The following is a 27,830-nucleotide window of genomic DNA, read 5'->3' as shown; positions in this document are numbered from 1 at the left end:
TAAACGATAGATCAGTTTCTCATTGGGTAATATAAGTATTAACGAAAACTGACAAACAATTACAGTTCCTCATTTAACTAACAATAGTACAAGGCTGAGGGTAGTAATGATTAGTGTGAGCGTTAATGACCAGCCGTTTAGGAGGACGTAGAGGTGACTGTGGCGCAGGTCATGGGTCCACCTGGTCGACCTGGTCGACCTGGTCCACCTGGTCCACCTGGTCGACCTGGTCCACCTGGTCCACCTGGTCGACCTGGTCCACCTGGTCCACCTGGTCCACCTGGTCGACCTGATCCACCTGGTCGACCTGGTCGACCTGGTCGACCTGGTCCACCTGGTCCACCTGGTCCACCTGGTCGACCTGGTCCACCTGGTCCACCTGGTCCACCTGGTCCACCTGGTCGACCTGGTCCACCTGGTCCACCTGGTCGACCTGGTCCACCTGGTCCACCTGGTCGACCTGGTCCACCTGGTCGACCTGGTCGACCTGGTCCACCTGGTCCACCTGGTCCACCTGGTCGACCTGGTCCACCTGGTCCACCTGGTCCACCTGGTCCACCTGGTCGACCTGGTCGATAGATAAAGTGGAAACAACAATATACATAAAGTATCCAAATGAAAACTTGAGAAAAGTCTTAAAACAAAAAATATATTTTGTTCCATGTTCGCAGTTTATAATTGCAAGTCGACTTTGAATACATTCAAGAAGCTGCAACAGGTTTATATGAATAAATTATAATGTATTCCGCTTCCCAGTTTATATGCACCGAGACTGACTGTGTTCAGTACTCAGTCCCCGTGGCGCAGTGGTAATACACTCGTCTGGCGCTTCGCAAGCACTTTAGCCTGGGTTCGTATCCTATCAGGGAAGGATTGACTGGGCGTCAATCCTTAACTCTAGCCTCTGTTCACTCAACAGTTAATGGGTTGTTAAACGATTTGGCGGGTCGTATTCCGGGGAAAAATTAGGATTAAGGAACCACCCAAAATGCCATGCATATATATATATATATATATATATATATATATATATATATATATATATATATATATATATATATATATATATATATATATATATATATATATATATATATATATATATATATATATATTATTATATATATATATTATATATATATATATATATATATATATATATTGTGCATTGATCGGCCTAAGAACGGTGTTTTCAGTTTTTGGAAAGTATAGTTTTGTCTTGAACGTTTAGTATTTTCCCGCTCGGAGCCGCCGCAGACTTCACAAAATGCTCCTGACGCCCGCACGGGGGAAGCGTGCCGGCGACACTGAAATGTGTGTGCTCGTTTCAGTGTTGTCACCTTAATTCTCGTGCTACGTCATTCGTTTTGATATCAATGTGTTCGCAATAGAATTCCCTACAGGGATGTATGCATATAAGGTCCAAAAGTTCGGCGCGACCCCCTCACAGCAAAGCCTAAGTCAGCCAACCGTTACCAGTGAGCCAGCACCAGTTGCCACACCTGCAACCTAATGTATATACTCGTTCAGTTTGATAACATCAATGTTCGTGTTACGTCTTTCATTTTGGTATCAAATTGTTCGCAATATAACGGCGCGTATTTTTAAACCTAGTCCTATAATAATAGAACAATAAATGGAATTTTAACATATTTTAATTTTGGACGCTCATCATCACAAGAGTATTTATATCTTTCCAATGTTCTGACCTCAGTTGTCAGGCTACGTCGTCATTATGGTATCAAATTGGGCGCAGTCTAAAGGCGCGCATTTTGAACCCGGTCCCAGACTGATCGGATAACATTTAGATTTGTAACAAATAGAACGCGACTCGGACACGAGAGAAAAATATCAGACGCACGCTCATGCCTTCCGGCGCGAAAGGGATTAACTAATGACTGTTGTACAGGTGAAGACTTTAAGCTGAAGACTAAATCTTAGCAGAACTACCCTGGCACTCCCTGGCACTGCCTGTCCCTCCCTGGCACACCTTCCTCCTGTCTCAACAGCTTAGGCCTACATAGGCCTTGGGATTAAATTGGAATGTTGAAACTGTATTGGAGTGTTTGAACAGCTTCCACACCTGCACACACACACACACACACACGACCCCACTTACCACCAACTCTTCAATGTACACTTTGTAGGTCTATCGAGATAAAACTGTTTTCTGGCTAACAGTACTTAGTAAGTACTTACTCAACTAAGTCTGAGAAACTATTTTGGTGTACGAAGTTGCTACGCTCACGCCAGCTTGTCAGACACCAAGTGTTCGCCCGTCGTAGTTCCCACTGTGTGTGAGGACGATGGTTGGTGGGAGTTGTTGGGCCTCACCTGGTGGGTGGCGTCGTGCCAGCGAGGGGCGGCGGTGGGGGTGTGGGCGTGGGTGGTGAAGGCTGTGTGGCACTCCTCCGCCTCCACCACCGGCTTATGTACGGGGTGTTCCGCCCGCTGGCTCCAGGACTGGTCACACCAGCACCACAATCCCTCGCCTCGGGTTACTGCAGTCACCCCGCCTGTCTACCTCTGTCATCCCGCCTGTCTACCTCAGTCATCCCGCCTGTCTACCTCAGTCATCCCGCCTGTCTACCTCAGTCATCCCTCCTGTCTACCTCCGTCATCCCTCCTGTCTACCTCTGTCATCCCGCCTGTCTACCTCAGTCATCCCTCCTGTCTACCTCTGTCATCCCTCCTGTTATGTACACGCCTATTATGATAAATATCATGAGGAGACCTTCACATATGGGACTAATAGAACAAGAACCCGGCAATGTGATGTTATAGTGGCCAGAATACGCCTGGGATATAGACGTATCTGGCAGCTTTCTCAAAACCCAAATGTCGAGTACACAATGTGTCAAATAAAACTTGCACTCTTGAACATTATATTGTAGAATGTCCCATATTGACTGACTTTCGCCCTCCTGGGCTAAGGTATGCTGAACTCTGTAACTACTATATGAATACTGGAACACTTGATGATATATTGGACTTGTACCCTAGATTGACCATGTAACGTATCAATTATACAATGTATGTATGCGATGTAACTATATAACCTGAGCTTGTAAAAGCACCTTCATCACCTTCAGTGATTAAGTGCTTAATTGCACACTAGTTTCTCTATCAGCTATCTCATTCTGTCAGAGTAAAAGACACAAATGTATGTGAATGCATGTGTGTTTATATATGAATGTATATATGTATATGAATGTATATGTGCGTGTATGTATATAAAGTATATATGGAAGTTGATCATAATTACATTTCTCCTTTGTAAATGCACATTAATGACACTACGTAAAAGACACATCGAACACTTTATGTATGGCATACGTAAATATATGTATCTATGTATTTATGTATGTAGGTTAGCTTAGCATTTTAAAAGCACCGAATCACCTTCTGTGGTTGATTGTTCAATAAACCCTTGAACTATATGTTTAACACATCTCTAACCCTGTCCATGGAGGACAGAAGAAAATGTATATATGATGGTTAGCATTGTAAATGTGTGGCCACGTCTGTGGTAGAAAATAAATATTACCTGCCCACAGTCACTCTTCCTGTCTACCCACAGTCACTCTTAATGTCTACCCACAGTCACTCTTCCTGTCTACCCACAGTCACTCTTAATGTCTACCCACAGTCACTCTTCCTGTCTACCCACTGTCACTCTTAATGTCTACCCACAGTCACCCTTAATGTCTACCCACAGTCACTCTTCCTGTTTACCCACTGTCACTCTTAATGTCTACCCACAGTCACCCTTAATGTCTACCCACAGTCACCCTTAATGTCTACCCACAGTCACCCTTAATGTCTACCCACAGTCACCCTTCCTGTCTATCAACAGTCACCCTTCCTGTCTACCCACAGTCACCCTTAATGTCTACCCACAGTCACCCTTAATGTCTACCCACAGTCACCCTTAATGTCTACCCACAGTCACCCTTCCTGTCTATCAACAGTCACCCTTCCTGTCTACCCACTGTCACCCCTCCTGTCTACCCACAGTCACTCTTCCTGTCTACCCACAGTCACCCTTCCTGTCTACCCACAGTCACTCTTTCTGTCTACCCACAGTCACCCTTCCTGTCTACCCACAGTCACTCTTTCTGTCTACCCACAGTCACCCTTCCTGTCTACCCACAGTCACTCTTCCTGTCTACCCACAGTCACTCTTCCAGTCTACCCACAGTCACCCTTCCTGTCTACCCACAGTCACCCCTCTAGTCTACCCACAGTCACTCTTCCTGTCTACCCACAGTCACTCTTCCTGTCTACCCACAGTCACTCTTCCTGTCTACCCACAGTCACTCTTCCTGTCTACCCACAGTCACCCTTCATGTCTACCCACTGTCACCCCTCCTGTCTACCCACAGTCACTCTTCCTGTCTACCCACAGTCACTCTTCCTGTCTACCCACAGTCACCCTTCATGTCTACCCACTGTCACCCCTCCTGTCTACCCACAGTCACTCTTCCTGTCTACCCACATTCACCCTTAATGTCTACCCACAGTCACCCTTCCTGTCTACCCACAGTCACCCTTCCTGTCTACCCACAGTCACCCTTAATGTCTACCCACAGTCACCCTTCCTGTCTACCCACAGTCACCCTTAATGTCTACCCACAGTCACCCTTCCTGTCTACCCACATTCACCCTTAATGTCTACCCACAGTCACCCTTCCTGTCTACCCACTGTCACCCCTCCTGTCTACCCACAGTCACCCCTCCTGTCTACCCAGACTCACCCCTCCTGTCTAACCACAGTCACCACCAGTGACAATATCTTTCAGGACCCTTTCCTCCGTTTTATGAGCTGTGGAAAAGAAGTTCCTGTAAAATAGTCTAATAGGGGGTATAGGTGTTGTGTTAGTTGTCTCTTCAGAACACTAACACAAACTAACTAACACAACTCTTATAGCCCCTATTAGACTATTTTACAGGAACTTCTTTTCCACAGCTCATAAAACGGAGGAAAGGGTCCTGAAAGATATTGTTAATAGAAACGTTATCCCTACAGACAAAAATCAGAGGATACAACTGACGATTAACTATAAAACCAAAAAAACGGCCAGCCTACTCATGAGAAACTCTCCAGACACAAAGCAGAACGCTTTAAAAAAGACCAACGTCGTCTATGCCTTCAAATGCCCTCTTGGGGACTGTAAGCCTAAAAAAAAACAGTATATAGGCAAGACAACAACAACTCTTTCCAGGCGTTTAACGATGCAAAAGCAACAGGGCTCCATTAAGGAACATATAATCTCTTCCCACTAACAAACCATCACCAGAGAAATCTTAGTAAACAACACAGAAATCATCGATAGATACAGCGATAGCAGGCGGCTTGACGTATGCGAGGCACAACACATCAAGAAGTCAACACCAGCAATCAACAGCCAATTATTGCACAACTATATTCTACCCACTTCAAGACTCTGCTCCAATATAGAAGCATAAAAAAATATGGACCAATAGGCTTTCTACAATTACTTCCATTCAATACCCATTGTTTCGTGTTCTGTCTTGTGTTTGAATTTAATACCCATTCAATACCCATTGTTGAAAGATTGTTTTCACCTCATCCACCTCACCCAAATGTAGATATAAACTCGAAGATGTGTAAGCTTTATTCGGTTTCAGTTGTGTGTTTGTAAACTAAAGTCTTTGAAAATGTAATAAGTTTTACGAAACGCGCTCAAGTGTCGCGTCAGACTAGAAATAAAAATGAATTTTATAGAATTGATCTTTGAATTACCATCAATAGTGAAAAGAAACGTAAGAAAGATAGAGAAAATTCGTGTTAGAATTATTAATCTTACTTTTTTCTTAATTATTAATAAATATATATATATATATATATATATATATATATATATATATATATATATATATATATATATATATATGTATATATATATATATATATATATGAGTGATATATATATATATATATATCAGTTATGATCTTATATGAGTGGGATTGGGTGGTTATAGAATAGGAGCTGCCTCGTATGGGCCAATAGGCCTTCTGCAGTTACCTTTGTTCTTATGTTCTTATGTTCTTATATATATATATATATATATGTATATATATATATATATATATATATATATATATATATATATATATATATATATATATATATATATATATATATATATATATATATATGTCGTACCTAGTAGCCAGAACTCACTTCTCAGCCTACTATGCAAGGCCCGATTTGCCTAATAAACCAAGTTTTCCTGAATTATTATATTTTCTCTATTTTTTTTCTTATGAAATGATAAAGCTACTCATTTCATTATGTATGAGGTAATTTTTTTTTCATTGGAGTTAAAATTAACGTAGATATATGACCGAACCTAACCAACCCTACCTAACCTAACCTAACCTATCTCTATAGGTTAAGTTCGGTTAGGTAGCCGAAAAAGTTAGGTTAGGTTAGGTAGGTTAGGTAGTCGAAAAACAAATAATTCATGAAAACTTGGCTTATTAGGCAAATTGGGCCTTGCATAGTAGGCTGAGAAGTGCGTTCTGGCTACTAGGTACGACATATATATATATATATATATATATATATATATATATATATATATATATATATATATATATATATATATATATATATATATATATATATATATATATATATGCGAACAAGCCTGAATGGTCCCCAGGACAATATGCAACTGAAAACTCACACCCCAGAAGTGACTCGAACCCATACTCCCAGGAGCAACGCAACTGGTATGTACAAGACGCCTTAATCCACTTGACCATCACGACCGGACAAAATGAGGTGATAGCCGAGGCTATTTGAACCACCCCATCGCCGGCACTCGGATAGTAATCTTGGGCATAGCATTTTACCAAATCACCTCATTCTTTGGGGCACACGTGAGGAACACAAATGCGAACAAGCCTGAATGGTCCCCAGGACAATATGCAACTGAAAACTCACACCCCAGAAGTGACTCGAACCCATACTCTCAGGAGCAACGCAACTGGTATGTACAAGACACCTTAATCCACTTGACCATCACGACCGGACAAAATGAGGTGATAGCCGAGGCTATTTGAACCACCCCACCGCCGGCACTCGGATAGTAATCTTGGGCATAGCATTTTACCAAATCACCTCATTCTTTGGGGCACACGTGAGGAACACAAATGCGAACAAGCCTGAATGGTCCCCAGGACAATATGCAACTGAAAACTCACACCCCAGAAGTGACTCGAACCCATACTGCCAGGAGCAACGCAACTGGTATGTACAAGACGCCTTAATCCACTTGACCATCACGACCGGACATAATGAGGTGATAGCCAAGGCTATTTGAACCACCCCACCGCCGGCACTCGGATAGTAATCTTGGGCATAGCATTTTACCAAATCACCTCATTCTATGGGGCACACGTGAGGAACACAAATGCGAACAAGCCTGAATGGTCCCCAGGACAATATGCAACTGAAAACTCACACCCCAGAAGTGACTCGAACCCATACTCCCGGGAGCAACGCAACTGGTATGTACTAGACGCCTTAATCCACTTGACCATCACGACCGGACAAAATGAGGTGATAGCCGAGGCTATTTGAACCACCCCACCGCCGGCACTCGGATAGTAATCTTGGGCATAGCATTTTACCAAATCACCTCATTCTTTGGGGCACACGTGAGATTATATATATATATATATATATATATATATATATATATATATATATATATATATATATATATATATATATATATATATATATATATATATATATATATATATATATATATATATATATATATATATATATATATGTCGTACCTAGTAGCCAGAACTCACTTTTTGGCCTACTATTCAAGGCCCGATTTGCCTAATAAGGCAAGTTTTCCTGAATTAATATATTTTTTTCTAATTTTTTTCTTATGAAATGATAAAGCTACCCATTTCATTATGTATGAGGTCAATTTTTTTTTATTGGAGTTAAAATTAACGTAGATATATGACCGAACCTAACCAACCCTACCTAACCTAACCTAACCTATCTTTATAGGTTAGGTTTGGTTAGGTAGCCGAAAAAGTTAGGTTAGGTTAGGTTAGGTAGGTTAGGTAGTCGAAAAACAATTAATTCATGAAAACTTGGCTTATTAGGCAAATCGGGCCTTGCATAGTAGGCTGAGAAGTGCGTTCTGGCTACTAGGTACGACATATATATATATATATATATATATATATATATATATATATATATATATGTCGTACCTAATAGCCAGAACGCACTTCTCAGCCTACTATTCAAGGCCCGATTTGCCTAATAAGCGGAGTTTTCATGAATTAATGTTTTTTCGTCTACCTAACCTACCTAACCTAACCTAACCTAGCTTTTTTGGCTACCTAACCTAACCTTACCTATAAATATAGGTTAGGTTAGGTTAGGTAGGGTTGGTTAGGTTCGGTCATATATCTACGTTAATTTTAACTCCAATAAAAAAAAATTGACCTCATACATAGAGAAAAGGGTTGCTTTATCATTTCATAAGAAAAAAATTATAGTAAATATATTAATTCAGGAAAACTTGGCTTATTAGGCAAATCGGGCCTTGAATAGTAGGCTGAGAAGTGAGTTCTGGCTACTAGGTACGACATATATATATATATATATGTATATATATATATATATATATTAGTTATATATATATATATAGTATATATATATTAGTATATTTTGGTAGCAGTCTTTCCTGTAGACATATATTATTAAATATGACCGAAAAAGTAAGATTAATAATTCTAACACGAATTTTCTCTATCTTTCGTACATTTCTTTACACTGTTGGTGGTAATTCAAAAATCAATTCTCCAAAATTCATTTTTATTTCTAGTCTGACGCGACACTTGAGCGCGTTTCGTAAAACTTATTACATTTTCAAAGACTTTAGTTTACACATACACAACTGAATAGAACTTACACATCTCCGATTTGTTTATATCTACAATTGAGTGAGGTGGATGGGGTGAGGTGGTATTAATAGGGTATTAAATTCATCAACACAAGACAGAACACGAAACAATGGGTATTGAATGGAAGTGATTGTAGAAAGCCTATTGGTCCATATTTCTTGATGCTTCTATATTGGAGCGGAGTCTTGAGGTGGGTAGAATATAGTTGTGCATTAATTGGCTGTTGATTGCTGGTGTTGACTTCTTAATGTGTAGTGCCTCGCAAACGTCAAGCCGTCTGCTATCGCTGTATCTATCGATGATTTCTGTGTTGTTTACTAGGATTTCTCTGGTGATGGTTTGGTTGTGGGAAGAAATTATATGTTCCTTAATGGAGCCCTGTTGCTTATGCATAAGCAACAGCTTACTCCCTGTCACCCCCTGGCCTAAGACCCTACTTACTCCCTGTCACCCCGTGGCCTCAGACCCTGCTTACTCCCTGTCACCCCCCTGGCCTCAGACCCTGCTTACTCCCTGTCACCCCGTGGCCTCAGACCCTGCTTACTCCCTGTCACCCCCCTGGCCTCAGACCCTGCTTACTCCCTGTCACCCCCCTGGCCTCAGACCCTGCTTACTCCCTGTCACCCCCTGGCCTCAGACCCTGCTTACTCCCTGTCACCCCCTGGCCTCAGACCCTGCTTACTCCCTGTCACCCCCTGGCCTCAGACTCTGCTTACTCCCTGTCACCCCCCCTGGCCTCAGACCCTGCTTACTCCCTGTCACCCCCTGGCCTCAGACCCTGCTTACTCCCTGTCCCCCCCCTGGCCTCAGACCCTGCTTACTCCCTGTCACCCCCTGGCCTCAGACCATGCTTACTCCCTGTCACCCCTTGGCCTCAGACCCTGCTTACTCCCTGTCACCCCCTGGCCTCAGACCCTGCTTACTCCCTGTCACCCCCTGGCCTCAGACTCTGCTTACTCCCTGTCACCCCCCCTGGCCTCAGACCCTGCTTACTCCCTGTCACCCCGTGGCCTCAGACCCTGCTTACTCCCTGTCACCCCCCTGGCCTCAGACCCTGCTTACTCCCTGTCACCCCCCTGGCCTCAGACCCTGCTTACTCCCTGTCACCCCCTGGCCTCAGACCCTGCTTACTCCCTGTCACCCCCTGGCCTCAGACCCTGCTTACTCCCTGTCACCCCCTGGCCTCAGACTCTGCTTACTCCCTGTCACCCCCCCTGGCCTCAGACCCTGCTTACTCCCTGTCACCCCCTGGCCTCAGACCCTGCTTACTCCCTGTCACCCTCCCTGGCCTCAGACTCTGCTTACTCCCTGTCACCCCCCTGGCCTCAGACCCTGCTTACTCCCTGTCACCCTCCCTGGCCTCAGACTCTGCTTACTCCCTGTCACCCCCTGGCCTCAGACCCTGCTTACTCCCTGTCACCCCCTGGCCTCAGGCCCTGCTTACTCCCTGTCACCCCCCCCCCTCTGGCCTCAGACCCTGCTTACTCCCTGTCACCCCCCTGGCCTCAGACCCTGCTTACTCCCTGTCACCCCCTGGCCTCAGACCCTGCTTACTCCCTGTCACCCCCTGGCCTCAGGCCCTGCTTACTCCCTGTCACCCCCTGGCCTCATGCCCTGCTTACTTCCTGTCACCCCCCCCTCTGGCCTCAGACCCTGCTTACTCCCTGTCACCCCCTGGCCTCAGACTCTGCTTACTCCCTGTCACCCCCTGGCCTCAGACCCTGCTTACTCCCTGTCACCCCCTGGCCTCAGGCCCTGCTTACTCCCTGTCACCCCCCCCCCCCTCTGGCCTCAGACCCTGCTTACTCCCTGTCACCCCCCTGGCCTCAGACCCTGCTTACTCCCTATCACCCCCTGGCCTCAGACCCAGCTTACTCCCTGTCACCCCCCTGGCCTCAGACCCTGCTTACTCCCTGTCACCCCGTGGCCTCAGACCCTGCTTACTCCCTGTCACCCCCCTGGCCTCAGACCCTGCTTACTCCCTGTCACCCCCCTGGCCTCAGACCCTGCTTACTCCCTGTCACCCCCTGGCCTCAGACCCTGCTTACTCCCTGTCACCCCCTGGCCTCAGACCCTGCTTACTCCCTGTCACCCCCTGGCCTCAGACTCTGCTTACTCCCTGTCACCCCCCCTGGCCTCAGACCCTGCTTACTCCCTGTCACCCCCTGGCCTCAGACCCTGCTTACTCCCTGTCACCCCCCTGGCCTCAGACCCTGCTTACTCCCTGTCACCCCCTGGCCTCAGACCATGCTTACTCCCTGTCACCCCTTGGCCTCAGACCCTGCTTACTCCCTGTCACCCCCTGGCCTCAGACCCTGCTTACTCCCTGTCACCCCCTGGCCTCAGACTCTGCTTACTCCCTGTCACCCCCCCTGGCCTCAGACCCTGCTTACTCCCTGTCACCCCGTGGCCTCAGACCCTGCTTACTCCCTGTCACCCCCCTGGCCTCAGACCCTGCTTACTCCCTGTCACCCCCCTGGCCTCAGACCCTGCTTACTCCCTGTCACCCCCTGGCCTCAGACCCTGCTTACTCCCTGTCACCCCCTGGCCTCAGACCCTGCTTACTCCCTGTCACCCCCTGGCCTCAGACTCTGCTTACTCCCTGTCACCCCCCCTGGCCTCAGACCCTGCTTACTCCCTGTCACCCCCTGGCCTCAGACCCTGCTTACTCCCTGTCACCCTCCCTGGCCTCAGACTCTGCTTACTCCCTGTCACCCCCCTGGCCTCAGACCCTGCTTACTCCCTGTCACCCTCCCTGGCCTCAGACTCTGCTTACTCCCTGTCACCCCCTGGCCTCAGACCCTGCTTACTCCCTGTCACCCCCTGGCCTCAGGCCCTGCTTACTCCCTGTCACCCCCCCCCTCTGGCCTCAGACCCTGCTTACTCCCTGTCACCCCCCTGGCCTCAGACCCTGCTTACTCCCTGTCACCCCCTGGCCTCAGACCCTGCTTACTCCCTGTCACCCCCTGGCCTCAGGCCCTGCTTACTCCCTGTCACCCCCTGGCCTCATGCCCTGCTTACTTCCTGTCACCCCCCCCCTCTGGCCTCAGACCATGCTTACTCCCTGTCACCCCCTGGCCTCAGACTCTGCTTACTCCCTGTCACCCCCTGGCCTCAGACCCTGCTTACTCCCTGTCACCCCCTGGCCTCAGGCCCTGCTTACTCCCTGTCACCCCCCCCCCTCTGGCCTCAGACCCTGCTTACTCCCTGTCACCCCCCTGGCCTCAGACCCTGCTTACTCCCTATCACCCCCTGGCCTCAGACCCAGCTTACTCCCTGTCACCCCCCTGGCCTCAGACCCTGCTTACTCCCTGTCACCCCCTGGCCTCAGACTCTGCTTACTCCCTGTCACCCTCTGGCCTCAGACCCTGCTTACTCCCTGTCACCCCCCCCCTGGCCTCAGACTCTGCTTACTCCCTGTCACCCCCTGGCCTCAGACCCTGCTTACTCCCTGTCACCCCCTGGCCTCAGACTCTGCTTACTCCCTGTCACCCTCTGGCCTCAGACCCTGCTTACTCCCTGTCACCCCCCTGGCCTCAGACCCTGCTTACTCCCTGTCACCCTCCCTGGCCTCAGACTCTGCTTACTCCCTGTCACCCTCTGGCCTCAGACCCTGCTTACTCCCTGTCACCCTCCCTGGCCTCAGACTCTGCTTACTCCCTGTCACCCTCTGGCCTCAGACCCTGCTTACTCCCTGTCACCCTCCCTGGCCTCAGACCCTGCTTACTCCCTGTCACCTCCTGGCCTCAGACTCTGCTTACTCCCTGTCACCCCCTGGCCTCAGACCCTGCTTACTCCCTGTCACCCCCCCTGGCCTCAGACCCTGCTTACTCCCTGTCACCCCCTGGCCTCAAACCCTGCTTACTCCCTGTCACCCTTTGGCCTCAGACTCTGCTTACTCCCTGTCACCCCCTGGCCTCAGACCCTGCTTACTCCCTGTCACCCCCCCTGGCCTCAGACCCTGCTTACTCCCTGTCACCCCCTGGCCTCAGACCCTACTTACTCCCTGTCACCCCCTGGCCTCAGACCCTGCTTACTCCCTGTCACCCCCTGGCCTCAGACCCTGCTTACTCCCTGTCACCCCCTGGCCTCAGACCCTGCTTACTCCCTGTCACCCCCCCTGGCCTCAGACCCTGCTTACTCCCTGTCACCTCCCCCCCTGGCCTCAGACTCTGCTTACTCCCTGTCACCCCCTGGCCTCAGACCCTGCTTACTCCCTGTCACCCCCCCTGGCCTCAGACCCTGCTTACTCCCTGTCACCCTCCCTGGCCTCAGACTCTGCTTACTCCCTGTCACCCTCTGGCCTCAGACCCTGCTTACTCCCTGTCACCCTCCCTGGCCACAGACCCTGCTTACTCCCTGTCACCCCCTGGCCTCAGACTCTGCTTACTCCCTGTCACCCCCTGGCCTCAGACCCTGCTTACTCCCTGTCACCCCCCCCTGGCCTCAGACCCTGCTTACTCCCTGTCACCCCCGGGCCTCGGACCCTGCTTACTCCCTGTCACCCCCTGGCCTCAGACTCTGCTTACTCCCTGTCACCCCCTGGCCTCAGACCCTGCTTACTCCCTGTCACCCCCCCCTGGCCTCAGACCCTGCTTACTCCCTGTCACCCCCTGGCCTCAGACCCTGCTTACTCCCTGTCACCCCCTGGCCTCAGACCCTGCTTACTCCCTGTCACCCCCTGGCCTCAGACCCTGCTTACTCCCTGTCACCCCCTGGCCTCAGACCCTGCTTACTCCCTGTCACCCCCTGGCCTCAGACCCTGCTTACTCCCTGTCACCCCTTGGCCTCAGACCCTGCTTACTCCCTGTCACCCCTTGGCCTCAGACTCTGCTTACTCCCTGTCACCCCCCTGGCCTCAGACCCTGCTTACTCCCTGTCACCCCTTGGCCTCAGACTCTGCTTACTCCCTGTCACGCCCCTGGCCTCAGACCCTGCTTACTCCCTGTCACCCCTTGGCCTCACACTCTGCTTACTCCCTGTCACCCCCCTGGCCTCAGACCCTGCTTACTCCCTGTCACCCCTTGGCCTCAGACCCTGCTTACTCCCTGTCACCCCCTGGCCTCAGACCCTGCTTACTCCCTGTCACCCCCCCTGGCCTCAGACCCTGCTTACTCCCTGTCACCCCCTGGCCTCAGACCCTGCTTACTCCCTGTCACCCCCTGGCCTCAGACCCTGCTTACTCCCTGTCACCCCCCTGGCCTCAGACCCTGCTTACTCCCTGTCACCCTCCCTGGCCTCAGACCCTGCTTACTCCCTGTCACCCCCCTGGCCTCAGACCCTGCTTACTCCCTATCACCCCCTGGCCTCAGGCCCTGCTTACTCCCTGTCACCCCCCCCCCTCTGGCCTCAGACCCTGCTTACTCCCTGTCACCCCCCCTGGCCTCAGACCCTGCTTACTCCCTGTCACCCCCTGGCCTCAGGCCCTGCTTACTCCCTGTCACCCCCCCCCTCTGGCCTCAGACCCTGCTTACTCCCTGTCACCCCCCCTGGCCTCAGACCCTGCTTACTCCCTGTCACCCCCCCCCCCTGGCCTCAGACCCTGCTTACTCCCTGTCACCCCCCCTGGCCTCAGACCCTGCTTACTCCCTGTCACCCTCCCTGGCCTCAGACCCTGCTTACTCCCTGTCACCCCCCCCTGGCCTCAGACCCTGCTTACTCCCTGCCACCCCCCCCCCCTGGCTTCAGACCCTGCTTACTCCCTGTCACCCCCCCCTGGCCTCAGACCCTGCTTACTCCCTGTCACCTCCCCCCCTGGCCTCAGACCCTGCTTACTCCCTGTCACCCCCCCCTGGCCTCAGACCCTGCTTACTCCCTGTCACCCCCCCCCCTGGCCTCAGACCCTGCTTACTCCCTGTCACCCTCCCTGGCCTCAGACCCTGCTTACTCCCTGTCACCCCCCCCCCTGGCCTCAGACCCTGCTTACTCCCTGTCACCCCCTGGCCTCAGACCCTGCTTACTCCCTGTCACCCCCCCCTGGCCTCAGACTCTGCTTACTCCCTGTCACCCCCTGGCCTCAGACCCTGCTTACTCCCTGTCACCCCCTGGCCTCAGACCCTGCTTACTCCCTGTCACCCCCCCTGGCCTCAGACCCTGCTTACTCCCTGTCACCCCCCCTGGCCTCAGACCCTGCTTACTCCCTGTCACCCCCTGGCCTCAGACCCTGCTTACTCCCTGTCACCCCCTGGCCTCAGACCCTGCTTACTCCCTGTCACCCCTTGGCCTCAGACCCTGCTTACTCCCTGTCACCCCCTGGCCTCAGACCCTGCTTACTCCCTGTCACCCCCCCTGGCCTCAGACCCTGCTTACTCCCTGTCACCGCCCCCCCTGGCCTCAGACCCTGCTTACTCCCTGTCACCCTCCCTGGCCTCAGACCCTGCTTACTCCCTGTCACCCCCCCCTGGCCTCAGACCCTGCTTACTCCCTGTCACCCCCTGGCCTCAGACCCTGCTTACTCCCTGTCACCCCCCCCCCTGGCCTCAGACCCTGCTTACTCCCTGTCACCCCCCCCCCCTGGCCTCAGACCCTGCTTACTCCCTGTCACCCCCCTGGCCTCAGACCCTGCTTACTCCCTGTCACCCCCTGGCCTCAGACTCTGCTTACTCCCTGTCACCCTCTGGCCTCAGACCCTGCTTACTCCCTGTCAGCCCCCCCTGGCCTCAGACCCAGCTTACTCCCTGTCACCCCCTGGCCTCAGACCCTGCTTACTCCCTGTCACCCCCTGGCCTCAGACCCTGCTTACTCCCTGTCACCCCCTGGCCTCAGACCCGGCTTACTCCCTGTCACCCCCCCTGGCCTCAGACTCTTTTTACTCCCTGTCACCCCCTGGCCTCAGACCCTGCTTACTCCCTGTCACCCCCTGGCCTCAGACCCTGCTTACTCCCTGTCACCCCCTGGCCTCAGACCCTGCTTACTCCCTGTCACCCCCCTGGCCTCAGACCCTGCTTACTCCCTGTCACCCCCTGGCCTCAGACCCTGCTTACTCCCTGTCACCCCCTGGCCTCACACCCTGCTTACTCCCTGTCACCCCCTGGCCTCAGACCCTGCTTACTCCCTGTCACCCCCCTGGCCTCAGACCCTGCTTACTCCCTGTCACCCCCCTGGCCTCAGACTCTGCTTACTCCCTGTCACCCCCCTGGCCTCAGACCCTGCTTACTCCCTGTCACCCCCCTGGCCTCAGACTCTGCTTACTCCCTGTCACCCCCTGGCCTCAGACCCTGCTTACTCCCTGTCACCCCCCTGGCCTCAGACCCTGCTTACTCCCTGTCACCCCCTGGCCTCAGACCCTGCTTACTCCCTGTCACCCCCTGGCCTCAGACCCTGCTTACTCCCTGTCACCCCCTGGCCTCAGACCCTGCTTACTCCCTGTCACCCCCTGGCCTCAGACTCTGCTTACTCCCTGTCACCCCCTGGCCTCAGACCCTGCTTACTCCCTGTCACCCCCTGGCCTCAGACTCTGCTTACTCCCTGTCACCCCCCTGGCCTCAGACCCTGCTTACTCCCTGTCACCCCCTGGCCTCAGACCCTGCTTACCCCCTGTCACCCCCTGGCCTCAGACCCTGCTTACTCCCTGTCACCCCCTGGCCTCAGACCCAGCTTACTCCCTGTCACCCCCCCCTGGCCTCAGACCCTGCTTACTCCCTGTCACCCCCCCCTAGCCTCAGACCCTGCTTACTCCCTGTCACCCCCCCCCCTGGCCTCAGACTCTGCTTACTCCCTGTCACCCCCCTGGCCTCAGACCCTGCTTACTCCCTGTCACCCCCCTGGCCTCAGACCCTGCTTACTCCCTGTCACCCCCCCTGGCCTCAGATCCTGCTTACTCCCTGTCACCCCCCCCCCTGGCCTCAGACCCTACTTACTCCCTGTCACCCCCTGGCCTCAGACTCTGCTTACTCCCTGTCACCCCCTGGCCTCAGACTCTGCTTACTCCCTGTCACCCCCTGGCCTCAGACTCTGCTTACTCCCTGTCACCCCTTGGCCTCAGACCCTGCTTACTCCCTGTCACCCCCTGGCCTCAGACTCTGCTTACTCCCTGTCACCCCCTGGCCTCAGACTCTGCTTACTCCCTGTCACCCCCTGGCCTCAGACTCTGCTTACTCCCTGTCACCCCCTGGCCTCAGACCCTGCTTACTCCCTGTCACCCCCTGGCCTCAGACCCTGCTTACTCCCTGTCACCCCCCTGGCCTCAGACCCTGCTTACTCCCTGTCACCCCCTGGCCTCAGACCCTGCTTACTCCCTGTCACCCCCCCTGGCCTCAGACCCTGCTTACTCCCTGTCACCCCCCCCTGGCCTCAGACCCTGCATGCTTACTCCCTGTCACCCCCTGGCCTCAGACCCTGCTTACTCCCTGTCACCCCCCCTGGCCTCAGACCCTGCTTACTCCCTGTCACCCCCTGGCCTCAGACCCTGCTTTCTCCCTGTCACCCCCCCCCCTGGCCTCAGACCCTGCTTACTCCCTGTCACCCCCCCTGGCCTCAGACCCTGCTTACTCCCTGTCACCTCCCCCCCTGGCCTCAGACTCTGCTTACTCCCTGTCACCCCCTGGCCTCAGACCCTGCTTACTCCCTGTCACCCCCCCTGGCCTCAGACCCTGCTTACTCCCTGTCACCCCCCTGGCCTCAGACCCTGCTTACTCCCTGTCACCCCCCCCCCTGGCCTCAGACCCTGCTTACTCCCTGTCACCCCCTGGCCTCAGACCCTGCTTACTCCCTGTCACCCCCTGGCCTCAGACCCTGCTTACTCCCTGTCACCCCCTGGCCTCAGACCCTGCTTACTCCCTGTCACCCCCCCCTGGCCTCAGACCCTGCTTACTCCCTGTCACCTCCCCCCCTGGCCTCAGACTCTGCTTACTCCCTGTCACCCCCTGGCCTCAGACTCTGCTTACTCCCTGTCACCCCCTCTGGCCTCAGACCCTGCTTACTCCCTGTCACCCCCCCTGGCCTCAGACCCTGCTTACTCCCTGACACCTCCCCCCCTGGCCTCAGACTCTGCTTACTCCCTGTCACCCCCTGGCCTCAGACCCTGCTTACTCCCTGTCACCCCCCCCTGGCCTCAGACCCTGCTTACTCCCTGTCACCCCCCCCCCTGGCCTCAGACCCTGCTTACTCCCTGTCACCCCCTGGCCTCAGACCCTGCTTACTCCCTGTCACCCCCCCCTGGCCTCAGACCCTGCTTACTCCCTGTCACCCCTTGGCCTCAGACCCTGCTTACTCCCTGTCACCCCCCCCTGGCCTCAGACCCTGCTTACTCCCTGTCACCCCCTGGCCTCAGACCCTGCTTACTCCCTGTTACCCCCCTGGCCTCAGACCCTGCTTACTCCCTGTCACCCCCCCTGGCCTCAGACCCTGCTTACTCCCTGTCACCCCCCTGGCCTCAGACCCTGCTTTCTCCCTGTCACCTCCCCCCCCTGGCCTCAGACCCTGCTTACTCCCTGTCACCCCCCTGGCCTCAGACCCTGCTTATTCCCTGTCACCTCCCCCCTGGCCTCAGACCCTGCTTACTCCCTGTCACCCTCCATGGCCTCAGACCCTGCTTACTCCCTGTCACCTCCCCCCTGGCCTCAGACCCTGCTTACTCCCTGTCACCCTCCCTGGCCTCAGACCCTGCTTACTCCCTGTCACCCCCCCCTGGCCTCAGACCCTGCTTACTCCCTGTCACCCCCCTGGCCTCAGACCCTGCTTACTCCCTGTCACCCCCTGGCCTCAGACCCTGCTTACTCCCTGTCACCCCCCCCTGGCCTCAGACTCTGCTTACTCCCTGTCACCCCCCCTGGCCTCAGACCCTGCTTACTCCCTGTCACCCCCCCCCTGGCCTCAGACCCTGCTTACTCCCTGTCACCCCCCCCCTGGCCTCAGACCCTGCTTACTCCCTGTCACCCCCCCTGGCCTCAGACTCTGCTTACTCCCTGTCACCCCCCCTGGCCTCAGACTCTGCTTACTCCCTGTCACCCCCCCCCCCTGGCCTCAGACTCTGCTTACTCCCTGTCACCCCCCCCTGGCCTCAGACCCTGCTTACTCCCTGTCACCCCCCCTGGCCTCAGACTCTGCTTACTCCCTGTCACCCCCCCTGGCCTCAGACCCTGCTTACTCCCTGTCACCCCCCCCCCTGGCCTCAGACCCTGCTTACTCCCTGTCACCCCCCCTGGCCTCAGACCCTGCTTACTCCCTGTCACCCCCCCCCTGGCCTCAGACCCTGCTTACTCCCTGTCACCCCCCCTGGCCTCAGACTCTGCTTACTCCCTGTCACCCCCCTGGCCTCAGACTCTGCTTACTCCCTGTCACCCCCCCCTGGCCTCAGACCCTGCTTACTCCCTGTCACCCCCCTGGCCTCAGACCCTGCTTACTCCCTGTCACCCCCTGGCCTCAGACCCTGCTTACTCCCTGTCACCCCCTGGCCTCAGACCCTGCCTACTCCCTGTCACCCCCCCTGGCCTCAGACCCTGCTTACTCCCTGTCACCCCCCTGGCCTCAGACCCTGCTTACTCCCTGTCACCCCCTGGCCTCAGACCCTGCTTACTCCCTGTCACACTCAACCCCCCCCCCACCCCCCGAAGGGCGCTGCCCTTACCCCCGGGACCCGACCCCCAGAGCATGCGTCTCCACCCCCACCTGCTGCACCTGACCCGTGGTACCCTCCCTCACCCTCACAACCCCAGCCCTCAAGAGAATACTTACTCTCCCATTCCCACAAACCAGGCCCCCAGAGCATGCGTCGACAACGCATGCTCTGGGGGGCGAGCGACGGTCGTGATTCATGTAGGTCGGCGTTCAATTCCCGACCAGCCGAATGGTTGGGCACTATTCCTTCTCCCCGTCCCATCCCAAATCCTTATCCTGACCCCTTCCCAGTGCTATATAGTCGTAATGGCTTGGCGTTTTCCCCCTGATATTTCCTTAACCGCCTCAATAACCCTGGCCCATTAACCAGGCTTCTAAAGCGTGCTTACCTTCGTCTGATAAACAACACCATGCACATCACAACAATTTATGGCCCACTTTATATTGTATGATTAATATGCATGAACTTCGCATTGGCAAAAATATATATCTTCCGTAATATGTGAAAGTCATCAGATCCGGTGGACTTGTGCCGGCCGGAGTTCAGTGAGGCTCCGTGCAGCTGCACACCCAACACTAAGCTGGGGGAAATGCTGCACGTATACGTGTATATTTTGTGTGCGTGTGTAATGAAATTCCTTCCCGTTGTAAAAGGATAATAAAAGCTATTATGAGCCCAATTACGTTTTGAACATTCAAAATTGCAAGCAAGAATTACCTTAGCTTTGTTATTCATTGTTTATGTGGTGGTTTTGCATTTAGCAAGTTAATATTTTCGCCCCGGACTCCCCTATTAACAAGGTAATTGTTCTCATTAGGTTTTTTTCCGGTTTCGTAATGGAACTACGTGCCTAAACTCACAACCTCAAAAGTTAAAATGTGTTCGATATAGATTGTTACGGAGTTCAGCATGTATTCCCCTATTCCTGCACATAAGAGTCACTAACTCCCTGTTTGTACATATGTATTAGAAGCTTTAGTTGATTTTATACACTTGAGAGGAAGCATGATGTTCCATTTGGGAGAAATTGCGATTTTAAGTTTATTTTGAGATGAGGCTTCAGGCGCCTCCGCTATGTTAAGATGGAGGTGCAAGCCAAGGGAGGAGGCACGGATTCCCACACGAGAGCAAGGCCCCCCCCCCCCCCCGGTGCATTCTGGGTATGGCGCCTGTCATGGCAAGATTGGTTAGCGGCGTGGGCCTGGGCTGGAGTACCAATGGCGTCACGCCCCGGACGTGACGTAGGCATGACAGCAGGCGCCCCTGCAGGAGGCGGGAGAACTAAGATCACTTGCTACCAGGTAGTCGAGCTGTGAAGAATTGCGCTGGAGAGCTAACCTGTCAGGGAAACATACAGTCCTCCAGAGGGGTACAAATGAAGCAGCTGACGTGTACCAACGAAGAGGAAGATCTGTCGACTCCCGAAGGAATACTGTGGCAAAGCTTTGCTGGCGTGAGGACACCACCAAGGGCTCCATGCCAACAGTGACCTGAGTAACTTACTGATGCAGCACTGGAAAGAGTGTTGGACATTACAGTGGGCTGCGCACGTCGGAAGCTGTGTGAAACAGAATCGGTAGCAGTCCTGGACCTAGATTCAGGAAGCTCTGTGTATTTCTTCGTAAGTGGGTTTGCTACGAAGGTTCCTAAGTGCGCCCTAAGAAGATGCTTAGGTGCGATTCAATAAGGTCTACTTAGGAAGAAAATTGTTGGTTCACCTGCGTGCCGATAGAGGTCACTACTGTGTTTCGTTTGGCCAATCAGAGAGCAGCAACATTCTTCATATTGAAGATTTAGCGCTGGCTTATCGGAGCTCTACTGCCTCCTATTTACGTCGAATTTCCTTATAAAATTAGTATATTTCGAAGTAAAACAATGTTTTTTCAACTTCTACAGCCAGCACCGACATTGTAGTAAACAAATATGTTACATTTGCTGTTTACCTACGTAATTCTAAGAGATACTGTGTAGCTGTCCTTGTTGCTCGGAAGATTCGCTGACAATTATTGTATATATTTACTGAATTTACCCAAGGGCCACTAACTATCTAGTGACCTCGAAGAGGACAGAAAGCCGGCGGCTTGTTAAAGGGCCCGCCAATTGTCTTAATGATATTTTTTAGCTGGAATTTGGCATTTACGGCTTCAGCGGGTAGGCGGTTCCATGGGTTTATAGCCCTCTTGGTGGAAAAAAAACATCTGTTTTCAGTCCTACTTGAGAGAACATACTCTCCAACACTATATCTGTGATTGTCCTGTTATCAGTGACTTCATACCAAATGGTATGAGGTATTTTGAGCTCTGTAATTACTTCATACACTCAGGAATATTGGAAGATTTTCTTGTGCTGCACCCAGATTTTGCCAGTGGAGGCTAATAGATCAGCATTAAGTATTTTGTTCTCTCCTAATTCCATGTATGACTGGCCATCCAGTGAGGTGAGGATGTTGGGTGAGCTTGTAGCTGGTTTTTGATCTACACTGTGTGGTCCTTTATACAGAATAGGGAAGCAGCACATTGCTGTGTATACCTAAACATGTTTAAAAATACATTGTTTGAGAGGAGTTTTGTAGAAACTGGTAAGAGTAATTATAATATAATGTTTCCATGTTTCAGTGCTTACCTCTTGTGAAAATTGCTTAGAGTTATTTAGTCAGAGTTGATTTGTTTTTTGTATTGAGGCTGGTATTTTCTAAATTGATTCCATGTACAGTATGTCTAACCATCCTGTGAGATGGGAGTATTAGATAAACTTATAGCTAGTTTTTTATCTACACTGTGTAATATTCCATATAGAATAGGGTAGCAGCACATTGCTGTGTATACCTAATCTTCTTAATAAAAAAAATCAGTAATAAAGATTTTAAATTATAGTTTGTATTATTACAAATACAGTACTGTATTATCCTTATTAAATCATGTTGACCATGGATCATTAAGATCTCATGTTGATATGTAATACAAGTCATATTTCTTTTGAACTGCTAATCCATGCTAATCATTCATTAAATTGTGCATTATGTCTCAATTTTTCACTTCCTTGGATATACTGTACAGTACAAAAAGATAGGATAAAAATAAACCAGTAATATTTCTTTCATTATATTTTTCATTTAAATAACTGCATCAATATTTTTACAGCTGACAGGATTTGTTTTCCCATACAGGTGCATTATTTGTTAAAAAAAATTTGGTTCATTGTTACACACAATGGTGCTACATAGCCTTCCCAGCTTGGTGCCTTCTTTTAATACTTACTGATTAAAAAATAATAATAAATACATTTTATTCAGGAAAAGTGCATACAGTTGATTTACAAACATAATGTTGGATTTATAGGCAGAGCTACTACATACAATACCTAAAGCCACAAATACTCATAGCATTTCGGGCGAGGTGTGGGGGGAAAAAACACAGACTAAAACTTAATAGTAATCGGGATTAGGTATAAATTGTGTTGAAAGAAGGAATAAAAAATACAAAAAGGGGGTTAACATAGCATAAATCAGCAATTGCACATATTGGTGAACAGCGTTGTTTAAAAAATAGCAAGACATGGGTTGACATTTAGGAGGTAAGTTAGGATACATGGAGTTAATTAGGCAGTACTTGGTTTAACTCTTAAACTGGTTGAGAGAGGTACAGCCTTTGACATGATTCGGGAGGTCATTCCACATTCTGGGTCCCTTGATTTGTAGAGCACTTCTAGTTTGGTTACACACAGCCAAATTGAGTAACAGGAAGAGGTCTTGGACACAAATTTGTTCCATGCTAAATGTAGAGGAATCAGCTGAGTATTCCTCAAATAAAATAAGTTGCCTCAGCTTATAAGGTAAATAAAATAAGCATTTCTCAAATAAGTAGCTGCCTCACCTCACTGTCTTACTGCTACATAGCCTTCCCGGCATGGTGCCTTCTTTTGATAATTACTTGTTCCACACCCAAATTGTATAACAGGAAGAGGTCTTGGACCCCTACTTCCCTCTCTCTTTTTTAATAATTTATATAGTCATAATTATAGCTTTAAGTATTCAATGAATAAAGTTTTTGACATTTTTACCCTTTTCCTTACCTACCATCATTTGTGCAGCATATTTTTATTTTATGTCTCACCCAGATTTAATTTCAAAATAAAACCAAACTAAATAAATTAGAAATGGGTATGTATAGCTAAGGTACACCCTTACTACTAGGTGAACAGGGGCATTTGGTGATAGTAAATGATCCCATCAGGCAGGGCTCATCACCTTCTCTCATATTTCATGTTCACCAGTGTTTATTTACTTAATAACTACTGGTATAATATCTTGCTATTATAAAACTAATTCTACTATCATCAAACACATATTTACTTCAAGTTTCAAGCAGAGAATGCATATATAACTAACACGAAGGATTCCTCTTCACTAGATTCACCAGCTATAATATTTTGGTCATGTTCCAATATCATAAATCGATCCCAGTGTTATGTAATAGAGAAAAAATGACTTATATCCAGTTTACGTAAAGCTACGAGTGGTCGAAACCACACTTAAATCCCGGAATGAACTTACGAAGGTTTTTCCACTTAGGGTAGTTAATTGAATACGGACGTAGCCGCCACGAAGGCGCTAAGACGGAAAACGCTCTTAGCTAAGAGGAAAAACCTTCGTAAGTACCTTCCTGAATCCGGCCCCTGGTCTGTTGAAACTCAACAATCCTTTACCCATGCGACGAGGCTGTGTGTGAGGCAGGGGACCATTGTGTCTAGGTGAGCCAGGCAACATCAGTCTCAACCTGTCATCCTGGGGAGGAACACCTGGTGCAGGAGCGGCACCCGACGAGGACCACGGCAACTGTCGACACGGTCAGTTGTTGTTGTTGTTGAAGATTCTCTACCTGGAACAAAAAGTTCCAAGTAGCACGGGCTATTGTGAGCCCCTAAACACACTCAGGGAGGAGGAGCTAGGTCGTCCTGGCTCTATTAGAAACCCCTCTACGCCTCTTCGTGGCTCCTCTTTACCGTAAATGACACGTGTATTTTTTTTTTTTTTTTTTTTGAGATATATACAAGAGTTGTTACATTCTTGTACAGCCACTAGTACGCGTAGCGTTTCGGGCAAGTCCTTAATCCTATGGTCCCTGGAATACGATCCCCTGCCGCGAAGAATCGTTTTTTCATCCAAGTACACATTTTACTGTTGCGTTAAACAGAGGCTACAGTTAAGGAATTGCGCCCAGTAAATCCTCCCCGGCCAGGATACGAACCCATGACATAGCGCTCGCGGAACGCCAGGCGAGTGTCTTACCACTACACCACGGAGACTGCAGTGACTGCAAGTGACACCTGAATACCACAAGTGACACCTGTATACCGCAAGTATCACCTGTATGATGATCAAGTGATCGTTGATCACTTGATCATCATGAAGGTCACCATGACTATTACACTCCCAACATCATCACCATGACTATTACACTCCCAACATCGTCACCATGACTATTACACTCCCAACATCGTCACCATGACTATTACACTCCCAACATCGTCACCATGACTATTACACTCCCAACATCATCACCATGACTATTACACTCCCAACATCATCACCATGACTATTACACTCCCAACATCGTCACCATGACTATTACACTCCCAACATCGTCACCATGACTATTACACTCCCAACATCATCACCATGACTATTACACTCCCAACATCATCACCATGACTATTACACTCCCAACATCATCACCATGACTATTACACTCCCAACATCATCACCATGACTATTACACTCCCAACATCGCCACCATGACTATTACACTCCCAACATCTTCACCATGACTATTACACTCCCAACATCATCACCATGACTATTACACTCCCAACATCATCACCATGACTATTACACTCCCCACATCATCACCATGACTATTACACTCCCAACATCATCACCATGACTATTACACTCCCAACATTATCACCATGACTATTACACTCCCAACATCATCACCATGACTATTACACTCCCAACATCGTCACCATGACTATTACACTCCCAACATCATCACCATGACTATTACACTCCCAACATTATCACCATGACTATTACACTCCCAACATCATCACCATGACTATTACACTCCCAACATCATCACCATGACTATTACACTCCCAACATCATCACCATGACTATTACACTCCCCACATCGTCACCATGACTATTACACTCCCAACATCATCACAATGACTATTACACTCGCAGCATGTTACGGCCCTATTGGGTCGCAACGGGGTTCTTCTCTGATGTTATTAGAGTGTGGGTATCCGGCCCCAAGTTAGTAGTGGCTTTCGAGGGGTGGGTTCCGTAACGCAAGTAAATTAAAGGGGATGGGATAAAAATGCACTAATTTAAATATATATATTACCACCACCAATAAATAAATATATAAACTGTCACACGAGGGGTATAAACACTATAATGTACAGAATGGCCTTCCCCTGAAGACACAGGATGCTCCACGGTGCTCAACGATGCTTAGCCCTGGTTCTCTTCTTGTGGCCTCACGATGAATCCTTCGATTCCTTAGGCGAGTCTACCCTGGCCACAGGCCAGCCAAATCACAGTCCCACTGGGTGCACCGTCGTGGAGGCCTTCAACCACAAATCCAGCCTGTAGCTGGCAGGTTCCAATCAGCTCCGCTGCGTAGGCCACTCCAAGACCGATACTAGGGTTGCGAGCACTAGGCAGGAGCCTCGTGTGATTCCGCTGAACACTCTCCTCTCTCAACACCCCAGTGGCTAGTCTTCTCCACCAGTCAGCCCCGGGTACGACAATTCCTGGTTCTGCCACGTCACAGGCAGGCTAACACAACAGTGTTCATCCGGGGGATGACTCACAGTTTCTGCAGCAAACACGTGGAGATACTATGGCTGCCTTGGGAAGACTGCCCATCGTCCAATCCAACAGTCCCAGGTCGACTCTGTAATCAGACACGTCATCAGTACTAGGGACACCCTAGGGCACCTCACTTACATGCTTAGACACAAATGCCCACCTATCCACTCTATAGATGGCGTTGCTGTCTAAGCGTCACCTCACCAGAGGTCAGCAGCGGCTATGTTACGAGCTGATTAAGACGGGAATCCAGCCCCTGTGGCCGGTATATCTCGTCCTCAGTAGATGGCGTCGTCCATTTGGAGGGGGTTTCGGGAGCTGACCCACAGATGGCGTGGTCGTCACAGCTCCGTGCTACGACGTTGGGCTCGAATCCGTAACACCTCCCCACCAAAAGGAATTTGGTTTGGGTTTCTATAAAAGAACAAACAAACCAAATTAGTACATAGGTACTCTTCCAAACGGACTCACGTACATTACAAACTTGAGTGGCGAGGATGTCTTGTCCGCAGAACTGTTCTAATGGGAAACACAAAGGAAACTTGCAGATGGAAGGCAATGACCTGCCTGATGTGATCTTCCACACCTCCACTGAGACGGCAAGCAGGGACATTACCATCTCACGTGTCTCGAGTAAGGATCGGTATGGACGCGATCTGGGGTGAATCGACACTTCCCTGTGTCGTGACACCGTTGATGGCTGATCACAGACGGCATTTCTAGTACCGGTCCGGTAGTCCTTCAGGGAGACGGGAACCTGGAATACAGGGGTCTGATAATTTAGAGTGACAGCGACAGTGGGTAAGTCAGTACTTACAGCATACGCGCCTACTAGGCCTACACCTAGTTCCAACAGGGCTGCTTGTACAACGAAGATGGTGTCTGCTCTACCACCGTCAGGTCGACCCACGTTCCGCATAACGCTACCTCCAGGCTCAACTCCAGGGGTGTCAACCTGTCGGAAACAGTCACTCATATTATCACATCTCGTACCTCCTGTATCTACCATCACCTTCTAGGTCCCTTCTTCGACTGCACTACTCACAGTGCATGTCTCCAATCCCTGGGGTCTCTTCACGATGTTCAAGGGAGCCACCATCCGTCGGGTCGTCCACTGGTCCTTACTGAGAACACACACGAGAACAAAAAATACCACTAGGAAACATTTGGTTAACTTAGGGACAAGTTTCATGAGCCTGTAATGTCCATAGCCAGCTATATCCATTAGCCTGGTTTGGACCGAAGAGGGCACTAGAACCTTCACACATACCTCACATACCTCCGACGTCTGGGGAATCTCTGGCCGGTTCAGTATACATTGTACTTTGCCATACCGCAAGTACTCGTCCGCCTTCACTCCAGACTCTTGGGTATCCGTGGGTGCTTGTACACGAGGCCTATCTTCTCGCTCAGTC

The 27,830-nt window shown here is 50.6% G+C and overlaps 2 protein-coding genes across 3 annotated transcripts in view; both read right to left on the bottom strand.

Annotated features, from left to right (window-relative positions):
- Positions 1–2,400, bottom strand: part of LOC123769026 (hemocyte protein-glutamine gamma-glutamyltransferase) — a 37,152-nt gene extending 34,752 nt beyond the window's left edge. Inside the window, exon 1 of one of the 2 annotated variants that reach the window (XM_069309240.1) lies at positions 2,335–2,400. The gene's annotated coding sequence lies outside the window, so the exon portion shown is untranslated. Of the gene's footprint in view, positions 1–2,199 lie in introns of both variants that reach the window. The other variant, XM_069309241.1, reaches the window with a different exon arrangement.
- LOC138354792 (homeobox-like protein HDP1) lies at positions 170–27,334 on the bottom strand. Its single transcript, XM_069309286.1, has 2 exons — positions 27,233–27,334; positions 170–568 (listed from the first exon to the last, which is right to left on the bottom strand). The coding sequence occupies exons 1-2, from the start codon at positions 27,332–27,334 to the stop codon at positions 170–172; spliced, it is 501 nt and encodes a 166-aa protein (XP_069165387.1).
- Positions 27,335–27,830: the final 496 nt, after the last annotated feature.

This window comes from Procambarus clarkii, chromosome 64, assembly GCF_040958095.1.
Source record: "Procambarus clarkii isolate CNS0578487 chromosome 64, FALCON_Pclarkii_2.0, whole genome shotgun sequence".
NCBI classification, from domain to species: domain Eukaryota; kingdom Metazoa; phylum Arthropoda; class Malacostraca; order Decapoda; family Cambaridae; genus Procambarus; species Procambarus clarkii.
Note: the sequence above shows the minus strand (reverse complement) of the source record. Positions and strands in the feature narration are given on the sequence as shown.

What these genes read in the sequence shown, in the direction of transcription:
- LOC138354792 (XM_069309286.1), bottom strand. Translation starts at nt 27,334, where the DNA reads ATGCGGAACGTGGGTCGACCTGACGGTGGTAGAGCAGACACCATCTTC. An exon ending in GCCTAGTAGGCGCGTATGCT is followed by an intron (nt 569 to 27,232) that starts GTAAGTACTGAC and finishes TCTATCGACCAG; the next exon opens with GTCGACCAGGTGGACCAGGT.